We start from the raw sequence: 15,302 nt of genomic DNA, 5'->3' as shown, positions 1-15,302 counted from the left end.
CAGAGCTCCCCTGGGCACCCAGCTACGACAGCGTGGGGGGGGGCAGGCCAGCCAGAGTATAAAGAGGGCATCTCTTCTCCAAACCCACGTCTCAAAATAGTGGTAAGGGCAATTCCAGAAGTTTCTTTTGCCACAGTCCTGGCTCCTTAGTGAGGCTTTCCCCAAGAGGGGTCTTGGCTCAAAGTTTGGGGATGACTCAGCTACGAGAAATCCAGAAGCCAAAGATAGAAGGCCACTTTTACATTCTCAGAGAGCTGGCAGTGGAGAGACTCCTCCTTCAAACAAAAAAACAAACCCAAAACAAAGACCTGAAGAAAGCCCTCAGCGAGGAATTATCCAAGAACTAATAATCTCACGGTTCACCAACTGATCTTGTCACTCACTGGGCTAATGAGCCCCCGTGAGTCAGGACTCAACTTTTATCCAAGTCCCTAATAAAGGGTAATTCTGTACTTCTCTGCAACTGGTATCATTTATTTTTAATCTCTCACTCATTCTAGTTGCTGCCTATGAAACAAGAGGTAAGGTGCATGAATGTCCCTTGCATTTTCTAACCGATTATCTATCCTAAGCCTCTGGGTCCTGGCTCGGCAGCACGCAACAGCCCACGGGACTCACTGAAACCAACAAAGGAGCATCAGAACAAGGACAAATGGGCAGGCAGTTGAAAGGTTTTGCCCAAAGCAGGGGCGCGTGGCTGGCTCAGTCGGTAGAGCATGCAACTCTTAATCTCAGGCTCGTGAGTTCAAGACCCACGTGGGTGGAAAGCCTACTTTAAATAAAAAAAGTTAAGGTTTTGCTAAAAGTTGCATCATCTGTGTGTAGCTACATCGTGTGTATGGATGGATATACATGTATATACATATATATACACTCATATGTATGCATTTAGACTCCTTTACATTTTTTGCTCTCTTGTAACTCTTGAACACAAAGAAAGCCATCCATTCATTACTTAAGAGACACACAATCATCTGTGCTTCTTCCTGAAGTCACTCCTGTCTCTGGGTCAGATGAGGGTTGGCTCCTATCTGCAGCCCAATAGATTGAGGGAGGTAACAGAGTAAGGATATTTCATGTAACTTTGCCTTCTTTGAGGGCTCTGTAGTGTATTTACTGATGGGGTTGGGATCCGCTCAAGGTACCTTAAGTAGAAGGTGAACAGCACTACAAGACTGAACCGGAAAGAGTTTCAAGGCATTTTCTTTGTCCGTGCATTTGGCTGGCTGGAATTCTTCACAACAGAAGCAAATCTTTCCTTCGCCTAAGTCCACCTTAAGGGGAGAAAGGCAGAACCATAATTTCATTATTGAGAATAAATATGCAGGCGACACTTTGGAGCACCAATCCTACAGAATGAGACATGGTGGTATCTGGATCCATCAGGATAGGCTAGGGTATGCTGTGGACGAGAAGGTTATTTCTTGAATATGCTAATGCCCACTGTAGGTCAGCAGGGTGTTTCTGCTCATCTTAGTCCATTAGGAACCCAGGTTGATGAAGCACACACCATTTTAGGATTAATGATCACTGTACCAGAGAGGTGGAGAGCACATGATAAAACGCACGTTGGCACTTAAAGTAAGGTTGCTGGATAAAACATGGGACACCCAGTTAAAAAACTATTTGCTGTTTATTTGAAATTCAGATTTAATTGGGTGCCCTGTGTTTTTACTTGCTAAATCTCGTAATTCTAGCTTAAATCTTCCTCTTGCAAATGACCCTCATCGCTTTAGCTCACACTTCATTGCCAAAGTGAATCTTACAGCCCTACCTAACTCCAAGAGGGCAAGGAAGTTCAAGCTACCATGTGCCCGTGAGAAACACAGGGTATATTTGGTGAACAGTAGCCCTAAACCAGGTAGGCTTAAGGAGATCTCTCAGTTTGACATCTTCAATGTGGTCACAGATTTGAAGTGATAATATCAGTGATGAGTAATCTCTTGTAGTGAAATGTTTTGCAAACTTGCAACCACTTTTCGAAGTCTCCCTTGACTCAAGTTGTGAGAATATGCAACACCTGGTTTTGGCTAATTAAGACCCATAATTTGGGAGCAGAGGTTCATTCTTACTCGCTTTGCCACTTGAGTTGTTGAAGTTGGCTATTCTATTTTGGTTAAAAGGGAAAGCCATGCCTTTGTCATACCTGTTAAGTAGGCAGCTTTGACCGCACTGGCTGCAAAATTCTTCAGGAATCTTTAAGAATAACTGAACGTCTAAGGTGTTAGAGTTACTTAAGAGAGAAAAAGGGTCTTTTTTCTTATTGAATTAAGATTCTTACCTTCTAACCACACTTACTCTCTAGTTACTCTCTAGTAACAAATTTATGGTATTTTTCCAAATTAAGAGAAAATACAGTTCCCTTATAACATAAGTTGATTAGGAAGCAAAGGGAAAAATTTCCACTAAAGATTACATATTTTCTTTGGATGTAAAACTTACATACACACACACAAAATTTACATACACAAATCTTAAGCATACCATTTGCAGAATTTTAAGCAATGCATACCCCTGTGCACCCCGAACCCATATCAACATACAGAACACAGCATCACCAGAGAAAATTCCATCATGCCCTTCCCCATCAATCCCTGCCCCCACCCTCCTACAGGCAAATACTTTATTTTTTCCACAAGGATTAGTTTGCCTCTTCCAAAACTCCATGGATCCTGTAACATTTTTTATTCTCTATCCCTAAACCACATTAAAGGGTGCATTATTATATCAAACACCGATGCCCAGATTTTGATATAAAATCTGCCTCCGATACAAAGAATTACAACAGCTAGAGTTACCTTGATGGACTCCATCTCTATCCATTCATTTCCACTTGGTTTCTGTCTTTTCCTGATTTGCCCACAGAGACTGTTATCTCAACAACGTCCCCACACCTAGATCCACAATCCAACCCCCAGACACACACAAAAGCAAAACTGTCTGAGTCTGAATTTTTCTTCCACTGTCTCACATTATTGAAGGCACATCCTGCTGCTAAAATCTACACTAGAGTTTTGCCTTCTAAGGGAAAACTACTGTGGCCATTCAGACAGGATTTCTCTAGGCAGGGTCTTGGGGGGGGCTGGGTATTTTATTTCCTCTCGGGGATCACTAGCTTTCTCTTAGCCCCTCTTCCATAAATTAATAATAGTCCTTACCCTGGGCTAAATTCAGCAGGTAAGTGTTACTCCTATGGGCTTCTTCCTTTGAAGTCCAGGTGAGAACCCCCTGATTTAATACTAACAGTACTATTTAGTAGTTACAAATAAGCAGCCATCAAGTTGCTCCATTCTGCTCATGTACCCAAGGCCCTCTTCTTCCCAAACACCAACCACGCTCACTTTTCTCAACACCATGCAGTGCAGGTTTCCATTTCTTGTACTTAGATAAGCTTCAAAATCTTACCTAAGGATTCTGCCTCCTGCAGGTAATATCCAGTGTCATCTTACAAAGTACTCCCCTCCCACTCGAGTCCATTCTTGGTAAAAGACGTTCAGTTAAGAGAGAAAAAGGCCTGTGTGGGCCACACACACACACAGCGGCATTATTTACACACAACCAGACTTGTATGTACCTGGAAACCTCAGCTATCTGGAACTTCCAGGCTGAACTGATCCAGATGCAACAATTTTCCAGATGGGTGAAGGTTAATCTCTTTACACAAGGCTTTTGGAAAGTTTAATCATTATCCAAATAAAAATGAATATCAGTGGCTGTGCCCAGCTGACACGGGAGCCCTGAGGCTCTGTACAAAATGGTACCAGGCAATGGCGCATTTTGGATTTCTTGTTCTTTCTGTTCCTGACCCTTCACCTCCCTTCTTAATCCCGGCTCTGCCCCAATATTTCTGCAAAGTTATTCCAACTTCTCTTCGATCTCTTAACCATCCACAAACAACCTCGTTCAAGCCCCTACATGAAAACCATCCACCCTTCCACCCTGATACTATTCCCTGACACCACCAGGCCCTCCTCGCCCTTTCCTCATCACCAGGATTACAGTTCTCAACACTGGCTGCTCATTAGCATCTTCTACGAAGCTTTCAAAAAAGGAGGACACCTTCTCTTGCAATGAGGGAACTGCAAGCTAACATAACAAGGAGCTCTCACACCAGCCCCATCAGACTGACGAACACTAGAGAGAAACGCTTGCAGTTGGCAAAGGGTCACTGGTAGAAAAGTAAGTTGAACCTTTTAATAAAGGAACCGGCCATATATTTTAAATTGGAAATACTTATTCCCCAGCCACTTTGGGAAACTGTTTAGCAGTTTCTTATAAAGTTACACAGACCTACTTTTACCATGTGACTGAGCAATCCCACACCTCTTTATTTACTCAAGAGAAATGAGAAGGGGCCCACAAGAAAAACCACAACTTTACAAAAATGTTTACAAGAGCTCTGTTAATAATACCCCCAAACTGGAAACAATGGAAATGTCCATCAACAGGGGACTGGATTAAACAAAATGTGATATTTTTATACAATGTAATCCTGACGTGCAAAAAAAGAGCAACTGACACAACACAAAATCATGGATGAATCTCAAAATTGTTGTGCTGAGCAAAATAAGACAGAGACAAAAAGGTACATACCCTATGACTCCATTTGGGTGAAATGCAAGAACAGACAAAACTAATGTTCTAGATCTTGTTTGGGGTGTATACATGAGTGTGTTCATTTGTCAAGATGAATGTATACATTGGTCAAAACTCAAGGAACTGCACACTTCAGGTCTGTGCATTTCACTGTAAATTTTACCTCCATTTAAAAAAATGGATAGAGTCACCAAAGGGTTGAATGTGGAATTTTTTTTAAAAAATGAGACAAACAGAAGAAAAACAACAGCTTCCCCACCAGGAACGATGTCCGACCTGGGAGCTTGCTCCGACTGGCAAAAATCAAATTGGCCAGGGGGATGTGCAGGATGGTATGCGTGGCTACATTGTTTTTATCAGCCAAAACCCAAACCACCACAGACCACAAGGCAATAGAGAACTAACCTGTTCGAAACAAAGGCGAATGTTAGATCTGTAAGTGAGAAACACAGTATGTAGGGGAGTGGATAAATACATCCCATTTTTGGAAAATAAATCACGATGAGGTCCACCCCCTACATATTTATGTGAGATAATCTGAACACATGGAGGGAGACCCCCGGCTTGTTAGCAGGGATTTGGGGTGACTAGCATGGTGGAGAGGGAATGAGGAAGAGTGTCCCCTCCCCCAAAAAGATTTTATTGGTCAAATAGCCTCCCTAATGAAAAACAACAATTATGATACGGTCCCACTGATGGAAATCGTGTGTTTTTATGCATATAAAGAGGTGCCCCAAAAATCTGCCAAACGGTTAACAGTGCTTACCCAGAAGAGTGAGATTTTTTTTAAGTTCTGTCCTATACTTTTATGACTTGCCCAAATTTTTACAGCTTTATAATCAGATACAATCACAGAATTGGTTTTGTGGTGGGGAAAAAAGGTTTAATTAAAAATACACTTAAAATATAAAAAGATACAGATGCCTAGACCCACCCCCCACCAGGCCAACTGAGAATCTTTGGGAATGTGGCCCCAGTTAGGGGATTCTTTACAAAGTTCCCCCAGGTGAGTCTAATGGGCACCCAGGGTAGAGAACCACAGAATTTCCCAGAAAAGTCCATTAACTATACCCTTGACCCCTTGCAATCTGGCTTCTGCTTTTCCAAGAGCTACCAAGGCTCATTTCCCACCACTGCCCTCTGAGTACTCTCCTCTCTCAGGCTCTACCCACTCTCCTTATCTATTCATCATTCAAGGTCCATCTCAAATACCTATATTCCTTATCTTCCCCCGGATACAAGCCCTTCTTTCTCTGCATGCCCCAGGCGCTGTGTCTCACTCTGACGGCCAAACCCAGTGGATCTACCTGTAGCTGGGCACGTATTCATTCCCTCCACAAACACCACTCAAGCATTTGCCGTGTTTATCCTGTTCCTCTTGCATGTGATAAACTTCTAGGTCAGGAACGTGGTCTGACTTTCCTTTCTCCTCTCCGCAGCCTCTAAGCAGTGTCTTGACATAAGAGATGCTACAATTTCGCCAAACTGTCTTTCCAGATACTGGGACTTACCACTTTCAGCCCGTGTCTGGTCTCTTCGCCCCTTCTAATTTGCTGTGTGATTAGTAATTGGAAAACCAAGCTTGGTTCAACTTCCCCCCCCGCCCGGGAACTCTGTATGTGAAGGAGTGGGAGGCAGTGCAGGGGGACCATTGGGAACTCCCAAATTAATAGAGAAGCTGACATTGCCCTTGGGGAGATCCCAGCTCAGAAGAACAGAGAAGACAGGTGTATGACTGTCTCTAGTCCAAAAAACGAAAAGGATAAATGCCTGAGAGAGGTACATACAGGACATTTTAGAAGATTATCTTTCCTGGGGGTTCACGGATTGTTTCCTGAAGGAGGTAATCTTTGAATGGGTCTGTAAAGGACTGATATCATTTGGAGGAACAAGGACTGAGGGATAGTGAATTTGGGGGGGGGGGAGAGAAGGTGTTGTTAAAAGTATGAAAGTAGCGCAATGCCAGGCAAGCTTTGGAGCAATGACAGGGTGAGCTGCCTCTGGGAGCGGGCAGGATGAGGGCAAACTGCAGGGGGCCTTAAAAACCAAAAAAGCCTGGGATCCCGTAACGTACGGCTAATAACCAATGGGGTGACAAAATCAGAAAACTTGTAAAGCAGTGTTAGAAAGAGCAATGGGTTTGTGGTGAGTCCCTGAGGAGTCTTCCTAACGCGGAAGGCCCGGGCTTTATCACAGCCAGGAAGGTGGGGGAGCTGTTTAATATGGATAGAGTTTCAGTTTTGCAACAAGAAAAATGTTCTGGAGATCGGTTGCACAACAATGTGAATGTCCTTCAACTACTAAATTTAACGCTTAAAAATGAAGATGGCACATTTTAAGCTACCACATGCATTTTACCAGTCAAAAAATTAAAAGAAAATATTCGGAGATTGTGCAGGTCCATAACCTCTTAACCACAATTCCGAAATTCAAAAAGCCCCGAAAACCAGACGTTGTGATTACAACCTGCTGCCCCAGAGTCCAGTGGGGTGCTTGCTACAGTGTAAGTAACGTATGCATCAGGTTTCTCTTCTCAAAATCGGGGAAACTCTGAATGCTGAAACACAGCCAGCCTCCAGAGATTTTGGAGAAAGGACTGCTGACCTGTATTCTGATCATCTCCGTTTTCCCTCTTCGGATGAGAGCAGACCGATATTGCTTGTGGACACCTGACCGATCCATTCCCTAACTAACGACGCGCTATCTTACTGTGCTTCTGGGGCTCTCCTAGCTGGTCCCTGCTTTGGAAAAGAAATACCTGAAATCGGGCAGGGGACGTGGGAAAACGAAACAAAGGGCGGGCTTCACTCGAAGGAGCTTGCCGGGCGCACACTGCGCGCACCCTATCCCCCCCCCTCCCCCCCGGGAAAGCCAGGGTCCGCGCAGGCGCGCAGCGATGGTTTAGGACAACTTACCAGATCACACCTGGGCACGCTGGACACAAACTGGGCCCCCTGGCAGCCGAGGATAAATCCAGCTAGATTTAAGAGGACACACACCACAGAAAGCAGCACAAAGAGATTCACCTGAAGTGGCAGGAAAAGAGGCCATTAGAAAAGACAATAGCTAAAATCAGAGTTTTGTCTGAGTAAAAAGAAAAAAAAAATTCATGTTCTCTTCCTAGAGGGCACAGGTTTTTTTTTTTTAAAAAAAGTCCAAACCATGTTTTCAATGTACCAACCTTTTGTTCACGTTGTAGAATTTTTAAACTCTGTTGAGGAAGACCACGGACTCTCAAGTCTTCTCAATAATTTCAAGTCCCTAATTTTTTTTCTCTCTTTGCATCTAAGGAAGTTCTGACTCCCTCAGCGCTGATCTGAAGCCCTGGCCAGTTCCTCCTTGAGCCGTTGCTATTTTTTTCTGAGTTTTGCAGGATCAATGGTAAGTAGACAAATGGAGAATTCTAGCATGTGAGTGGAACCCAGGAAAATCAGAGCACTCAGAGTCCTTACTCGACAGAAGTGACAGTGTACAAGTAAAAACAAAGCTAAGTCTTTTCTCAGTTCCAAACAGTGTAGGTATTAAAGAATAAGTCCACAGTGATCTTCTATATATTTTTCTCCAAAGCTAAATGTTCCAAATGTTACACTAAATAATTCAGAATTAATAGAAATCAACCAAAAAGCCAGATTTTACTTAGTACCAATGAGGGACTACTACAGCTTTTCAACCTGAGAACTATATTTATTATCAAAATCAAATCTTATCGCAAATATAAAAGATTGGAGCTAATGATGATCAGCGTTAGAACCAAGCATCAGTTCGGGTAGCAAATGCCAGAGTTGGGCTGGTGCGTGAGTTCGCATATGAACTCTAGTTTGGAAAGTTTGTTTTTTGTTGCTGGTATTTCAAGAAGCTTGAAAACGTCTCCCCTAAACCCATGTAATGAGTCAATATTTAATATCACATGATGCCCCTCTCCCTAAGAGGAATTCTTTCTGCCTCTCCAGGAGTAGTCGGGCCTCGCTTCTCTCCCTGTTTTGTTAATCTGTAAAAGGACTATGTCCTCTGTCATCAAATCTTGGGGGAAATGCTGGCCGAAGCTGCTGTGTTACTGTTTCTCCTGATTCGTCAGTGTCTGTAGGGCTTAACTGGATCAGCAGAGAGCACAGCCCCCTTGAGCACTCTGTCAGTCATTATCATGTCAGAGCTTTGGAAAATGAGGACGCAAAGTTGGCCAAATGAGGATGCAAAGCTGGCCACGGACAGAACATGATCTTCTTACCTGGGCTGTGCCTATGGACTGGCAGCAGCTACTCCAAGAGACCTAATACATCCGGAATCTTCACACCCAGCAACACAATTGTTATTACTATGGGGAAGTCTAACTTCCCTTTGAAAAGTATCTTTTCATGCAATACCAGATGCCTTGAAAAGAAAGTGTGGTTATAATCCTTATGCCCACCAGCACATCATAAACCTTCGTAACTTTGGGGCCCCCGTGGTTGGCTCAGCTGGTTGAGCGCAACTCTTGGTTTCAGCTCAGGTCATGATCTCAGGGTCTTGAGATCAAGCCCCACGCAGGGCTCTGTGCTCAGCACAGAGTCTGCTTCTCCCTCTCCCTCTGCTCCTCCGCTGCTCTCTCTCTGTCTCTCAAATAAATAAAATCTTGTAAAAATAAATAATAAATCTCCGTAACTAAAAATTAGCAGTATCAGATATAGAATGAGTGAGGGTTCATTACTTCCAGCACTGGTCCCCAAATCTCTTTATTAAAATCTTCAATCCAACTCATTAAATGACACTGTTAAGAAAACCAATAGGTGGGCACCTGGGTGGCTCAGTTGGTTGAGCGACTGCCTTCGGCTCAGGTCATGATCCTGGAGTCCCGGGATCGAGTCCCGCATCGGGCTCCCTGCTCGGCAGGGAGTCTGCTTCTCCCTCTGACCCTACCCCCTCTCATGCTCTCTATCTCATTCTCTCTCTCAAATAAATAAATAAAATCTTTAAAAAAAAAGAAAGAAAGAAAACCAATAGGCAAGCCACAGACTGGGAGAAAATCTTTCACGCATATATTAAACAAAGAACCTTTATCCAGGATATAGAAATAACTCCTCAATTCAATTAAAAAAAAAAAACAAAAAACCAGACAACACAAAAAAATCAGGCAAAAGACTTGAACAAGATATTTCACAAAGGAAGATATAGGAATGGCCAATAAGCCCATGAAAAGTTACTCAAAATCATTAGTCATCACGAATGCAAATTAAAACCACAGTGAGATACCACTTCACATCAACTAGAATGGTTAAAATTAGGAAGAATGACAACATCAAGTGTTGGTGAGGATCAGGAGCACACAGACTCTCCCGCATTGCTTGTCTGAGTATAAAATGGTTCTGCCACTTCTTAAAAACTAAATATAAATCTTCCATGCCAAAGAATTCCAAATACCATTGACTCTTGTACAATGCAGGGCTAAGGGGTGCCAACCCCCAACCCCGGCATGCAGTGCAAAATCAGAGTATGACTTCTGACTGCCTATAAACTTAACTATTAATAGTCTATTATTGACCAGAAGCCTTGCCGATAACAGTCGATTAACACATATTTTGCATGTTATATGTATTATATACTGCATTCTTACAACAAAGTAAGCTAGAGAAAAGAACATGTTACTAAGAAAATCATAAGGAAGAGAAAATATATTTATAATACTGTACTATATTTATTAGAAACAAAATCTGGGGCGCCTGGGTGGCTCAGTCGGTTGAGCGTCTGCCTTCGGCTTGGGTCATGATCCCAGAATCCTGGGATGGAGCCCAACATCTGGCTCCCTGCTGAGTGGGGAGTCTACTTCTCCCTCTCCCTCTGTGTGCCCTCTCTCTCTCTCTCTCTCTCTCTCTCTCAAATAAATAAATCTAAAAAAAGAATAGAAAAAAGAAAAGATCTGCATTTAAATGGACCCATGCAGTTCAAATCCCTGTTGTTCAAAGGTCAACTGTAATTTATGGAGATACTCCACCCTTGACTCCCTACTCCTTAAGTATGGGTTGTACCAGGTGAGTTCCTTCCAAAGAATACAGTATAGAAAAAAGAGGGGGAGTAATCTTCTGGTGGAGAAACTTGACGAACTTGACATCAACCAGAGGACCAAGGTTAATATCGCTGCTAAGTCATGTGGACAGCGTGTACCCTTGATATGATGTGATGAAAATGGCATTTTACCTCCGTGTTCTTCCTCTACCAAACTGATAATAACCTCAGTCTAATCATAAGAAAAACATCAGACAATCCCAACTGAGGTCCATGCTGCAAAGTACCTGACAAGTACTCCTCAAAATGGTCAAGGTCCTCAAAAACAAGGGAAATCTGAAAAACTGTCACAGCCAAGTGGAGCCTAAGGAGACATGAGAAGCAAACGTAATGTGGTCTCTTAGGCTGGAATAATGGACAAAAAAAGAACATTAGATATAAACTAAGAGAATCTGAAAAGTATGGATTTTAGTTGAAAATAATGTATCAATATTGGTTCGTTAGTTGTGACAAATGTACTATGTACTATATTAAGATGTCAATGATGGGGAAATAGTATGGCATATACAGAACCTCTCTTTATTATCTTTGAAATACTTCCGTAAATCTAAAATTATTCTACAGTAAAACGTGTATTTAAAAACTGCAAAAAAAAAATCTGAATATACGCCTACCTTAAGACCTGCTATTCCACTCCTAGGAATAGACCCAGAGAAATAAGCGCAGTTACCCACAAAAAGACTTACAGAGAAATGTTTATAGCAGTTTTAGGCATACTAGACCAAAAATGAAAATAACTCAAAATATCCAACAGCAGGAGAATAAGTAAACAAACTGTGGTATTTTCAGGGCGCCAGGGTGGCTCAGTCATCAAGTGTCTGCCTTCGGCTTAAGTCATGGTCCCAGGGTCCTGGGATCGAGCCCCACATCGGGCTCCCTGCTCGGTGGGAAGCCTGCTTCTCCCTCTCCCACTCTCCCTGCTTGTGTTCCCTCTCTCGCTCTATCTCTCTTTGTCAAATAAATGAATAAAATCTTTTAAAAAAATTTGTGGTATTTTCAAACAATGGAATACTTCCGGCAATAAAAAGGAACACACTACTGATACACAACAACACAAAGAAGTTCAAAGACGTTGAGTGAAGTAAGCCAGATATTATATGATTTCACTTACATGAAGTTCAAGAATAGATAAAAATAATCATGGTGATAGAAATCAGAAGAGTGGTGCCTATTTGGTGGGGGGAAGGGATTGACTGGGAAGAAAGAAGAGAATTTTCTGAAATGATAGCAATGTTCCATATCTTGTTTGGGATGTTGGCTACGTTGGTATATCCAACTCTCAAAACTTAGCTAACTGAACACTTTTGATCAGGGATTTATAAAATTATATTTACTATATTAAAAATAAAGTAAGAAAGACAATTCTGAATCCATCTGCCAAGACAGGAGTGTGAGGTCATACAATGAATGGGGCTATTTCTTGAATGTCAGAATAACAAACAATCTTAGAGAATGCTCCAGAGGTTAACTGCCTGGTAGGCTTAGCTTCTCTCCCGCACTGGATGGGCTGCCAATGAGAAGTCAAAGTCAAATCACCAGAACGCCAACCCCAGAATGAGGACACAGCCAAGGCACATAGGCGGTGTACAAAATCACCATGGACTGTCCCCCAAACTTATTCCTTCGTGTGGCTTTTTTATTACTATCATTAAAACTCTGGCCAAGCTTATCGGCTATTTGGTCATTTGAATTATTCTAGTGTAGACAACGGCAGCATGTATCAGACATGGGAGCTATTAAGATACCAACCATGTCTCCTTCAGAGGCTGGATCAGGTTCAATGGTGTACAAAATTGGAGTTATAAGGGACCCACTTAGGATTTACAGGGACTTTCAGGATAGACCTCTCTGGCTTTAACCTAGTTAAAATCGTGTAACTTCCAAGACCCAAATTTCCATCCCACTCATCACCAGGGGGTGTCCTCCCAAACAGAAGGCAGTAAAACATCAGCTACTAAGGAGGAACATGATGGTCACAAAGTCCACTCAGCTCTATCAGCAAAGGGGAAGAATTTCTTACATTTTTTATATTGTCATCATTCTTGCCTTTAAAAAAATCATTGCAGGTGATCTGAATTTCTCTTTCTGGCAACCACTTGAATTTGGAATCAAGACACCTGGTTCAAAATCAGGCTTTCTCCCTCGTTTGCTGTGATATTTTAAGCAACCTCGGTGAGACTCACTTTTCTCATCAAACAGGTCTATATTCCTAGCCACCTCACAAGAATAATGAGAGATTCACACAAAATGACATACATAAAAGTCCTTTGCATGCTGCAAAATACTATGCAATCGGTTTTATTATTAATAATAATAGGCACTTCCTCCTCGGGGGAGCAGCTTGTTACTACAAAATGAATTTCACAAAATGAATTTCACCATTTTGTTCTTAACACTGTGTGCCTGAGTTAATGGCAGCTGGAAGAGGTACTCTAATTGTAAGAATAATCTGCAGGTATACTGTTTCCAAAACTTCTCTAAAAAGAATTCTTCCTGCGGCCTGCAGGTAAGTTCCTACGGGAACTCACTCCATGCTGACCATTGACACTTGTGTGCAAGAGATCTCCTGATCTTCTCTCCTGCGCTCTTCCCAAGGAGGCTGGCCTACGAAGACTGTATCCATGGGGCCCCTTTGCCCTCTTGTCTTAAGGAAGTTCAGCCACTGGGGAGCCCTGGCAGAAGATTGGAGGAAGGGAGGAGAGTGAGTTTGGGCTATAGGTTCCTTCTATAGGTTCCTTCTCTGTAGCCTCAGGCTGGCTGTGTCCCTTAATAGAAAGCCACAGTTTCTTTCAAGGAGTCCTCTGTACCTGACCCCGAATTCCAGATTCCGGTCAGGCCTAGGGACAGTCCTCACTTCACTGTTCCCTACACCTTGCGCATTCCTTTGTGAACAAGCCCTTTATTAACCTCTTCTCAAGATATAATTTTCTCGTTATCTGTGCCCCGCCAGGACCTTGACTGATACATTGTCTCTATAAATTTCTTCCTCATATTTGACCTAATTTTTTCCTGATCTTTCAGCTTCGTTCCTATTGTTCTCAACTCACAGTCATCACCACCTGCCCAGCGAAGGGAACACCAGGGATTACATACAGTTCTGGAATTCTACCGAGACCAACTCATCACTGGGATTTACCATCAAGAAACGGAAAAGCCCAGAGTCAATTCAGAAATGTCTTTCTAGAACTTGGATTTTAGACATGAAAGACAGTGGGACCCAAAAAGTGAAGGGCTTGCCCTCTGTAACTGGCACTCTGGGGCTTTTAAGGGTAAGGTACAAAATCCAAGATCCAAAGAGCTGGACTTCTCCCAGGGACAGGCAACGTGAGTGACACCTTTTATGCTTTTGGTTTTACTGTTACGAACTTGAGCCGGGAGTATTTTATGATACGTATATACCAAGTAGCTTGATGCAAAGGCATTATGTTTTTCATAATGGAATTCACCTCCACTCTGATCTCTTGCAATTGTGCCCCCAGTTCTTTCCAGGTCTCAATTAAATGACCTAACAAAAGAATGTTTCGGGAACCTGAGGCCACCAAGAAGGAACATCACCTTCAATTTGCCCGTTTCTACCTGCTAAAAATTTTTCATAATCCCCATCACATAATATCATTAAATAATTATGCCTCTCACAGCTTGGTATTGTTGACTATCTTTTTTGGTACAAGATTTCATTCCCTAAATAGGTTGACCTTTCCCTACTGTCTAAGGACTTGTATTTTGCTGCTTCTTCCCTACTGCTCCAAACTCAAGACGCAACTGAAACTCGCTCAGGCATGTTTAAATAAACAAATAGTTCCAGAGATCATGTGAAGGTAGCGTGGTTAAAAATGAGAGGTTTAATATGGTGGAGTGAACATAAGCATTTAGTGCTACCAATTCCTAAAAACCCATTACAACCGCAGCAAAGGAAAAGTTTTAAATAGAGAAATCCATAAGGACAGGAAAACGGCATCAAAATTTTAAAAGCTGGAAAGTCAATGGGCCAGTGTGAACTGGACGCAGGGGTGCTGAGAAGAGACTCCTATGATAGCAGTGAGGGAAGCCAAAACCACAGGATCCTCTGCTCAGACTCTCCAAATGTTCAGAAGTGGGCAATCGTGGTGAAAGTGAGTCTAAAATCAGGACTGGCTGAGGGTCTAAGAAGCAGTTAGAAATTGGTACAACCACTCTGAAGAAGAATGGCACTTACTCTTTCTAACAAAATTCAACATATACCGCCCCTGTGACTCAGCAATTCACTTCTAGGCATATGTGCAAGACAAATTAATGCATATGTCCCCAAAAAGACACACCCAGGCATGTCAGAGCACTGGTTCATAATAGCCCCAAACTGGAAACAACCCAAATGTCCAAGAATAGGAGAATGGATGAACAAATCAGAGGACGCTCATCAAGGGAATAAAACTTAGTGCTGTGGCCTTAATGTCTGTGTCTCCCCAAAATACATTTGTTGAGAGCCTAACTCCAAGATATTGGCGTCGGGAGGTGGTGCCTCTGTGGGGAGATTAGGTCATGAGGGTGGAGACTTAGGAATGGGATTAGTGAATCTGTGTGTGTGTGTGTGTGTGTGTGTGTGTGTGTGTGTGTGTGTGTGTGTGTGTGTGTGTGTGTGTGTGTGTGTGGGTGTGTGTGTGTGTGTGTGTGTGTGTGTGTGTGTGTGTGTG

The 15,302-nt window shown here is 42.6% G+C and overlaps 1 protein-coding gene across 1 annotated transcript in view; it reads right to left on the bottom strand.

The window, feature by feature from the left end:
- The window catches only part of FAM189A2 (family with sequence similarity 189 member A2), a 59,356-nt gene that overhangs the window by 14,719 nt on the left and 29,335 nt on the right, over window positions 1–15,302 (bottom strand). Inside the window, exons 4-5 of the mRNA XM_021694386.2 lie at window positions 7,512–7,622; window positions 1,146–1,274 (exon numbers count right to left, since the gene is read on the bottom strand). Of these exons, the coding sequence (XP_021550061.2) occupies window positions 1,146–1,274; window positions 7,512–7,622 (240 nt within the window). The remainder of the gene's footprint in view (window positions 1–1,145; window positions 1,275–7,511; window positions 7,623–15,302) is intronic.

This window comes from Neomonachus schauinslandi, chromosome 13 (assembly GCF_002201575.2).
Source record: "Neomonachus schauinslandi chromosome 13, ASM220157v2, whole genome shotgun sequence".
Classification (NCBI taxonomy): Eukaryota; Metazoa; Chordata; class Mammalia; order Carnivora; family Phocidae; genus Neomonachus; species Neomonachus schauinslandi.
This window is presented reverse-complemented; position numbering and strand designations above follow the sequence as displayed.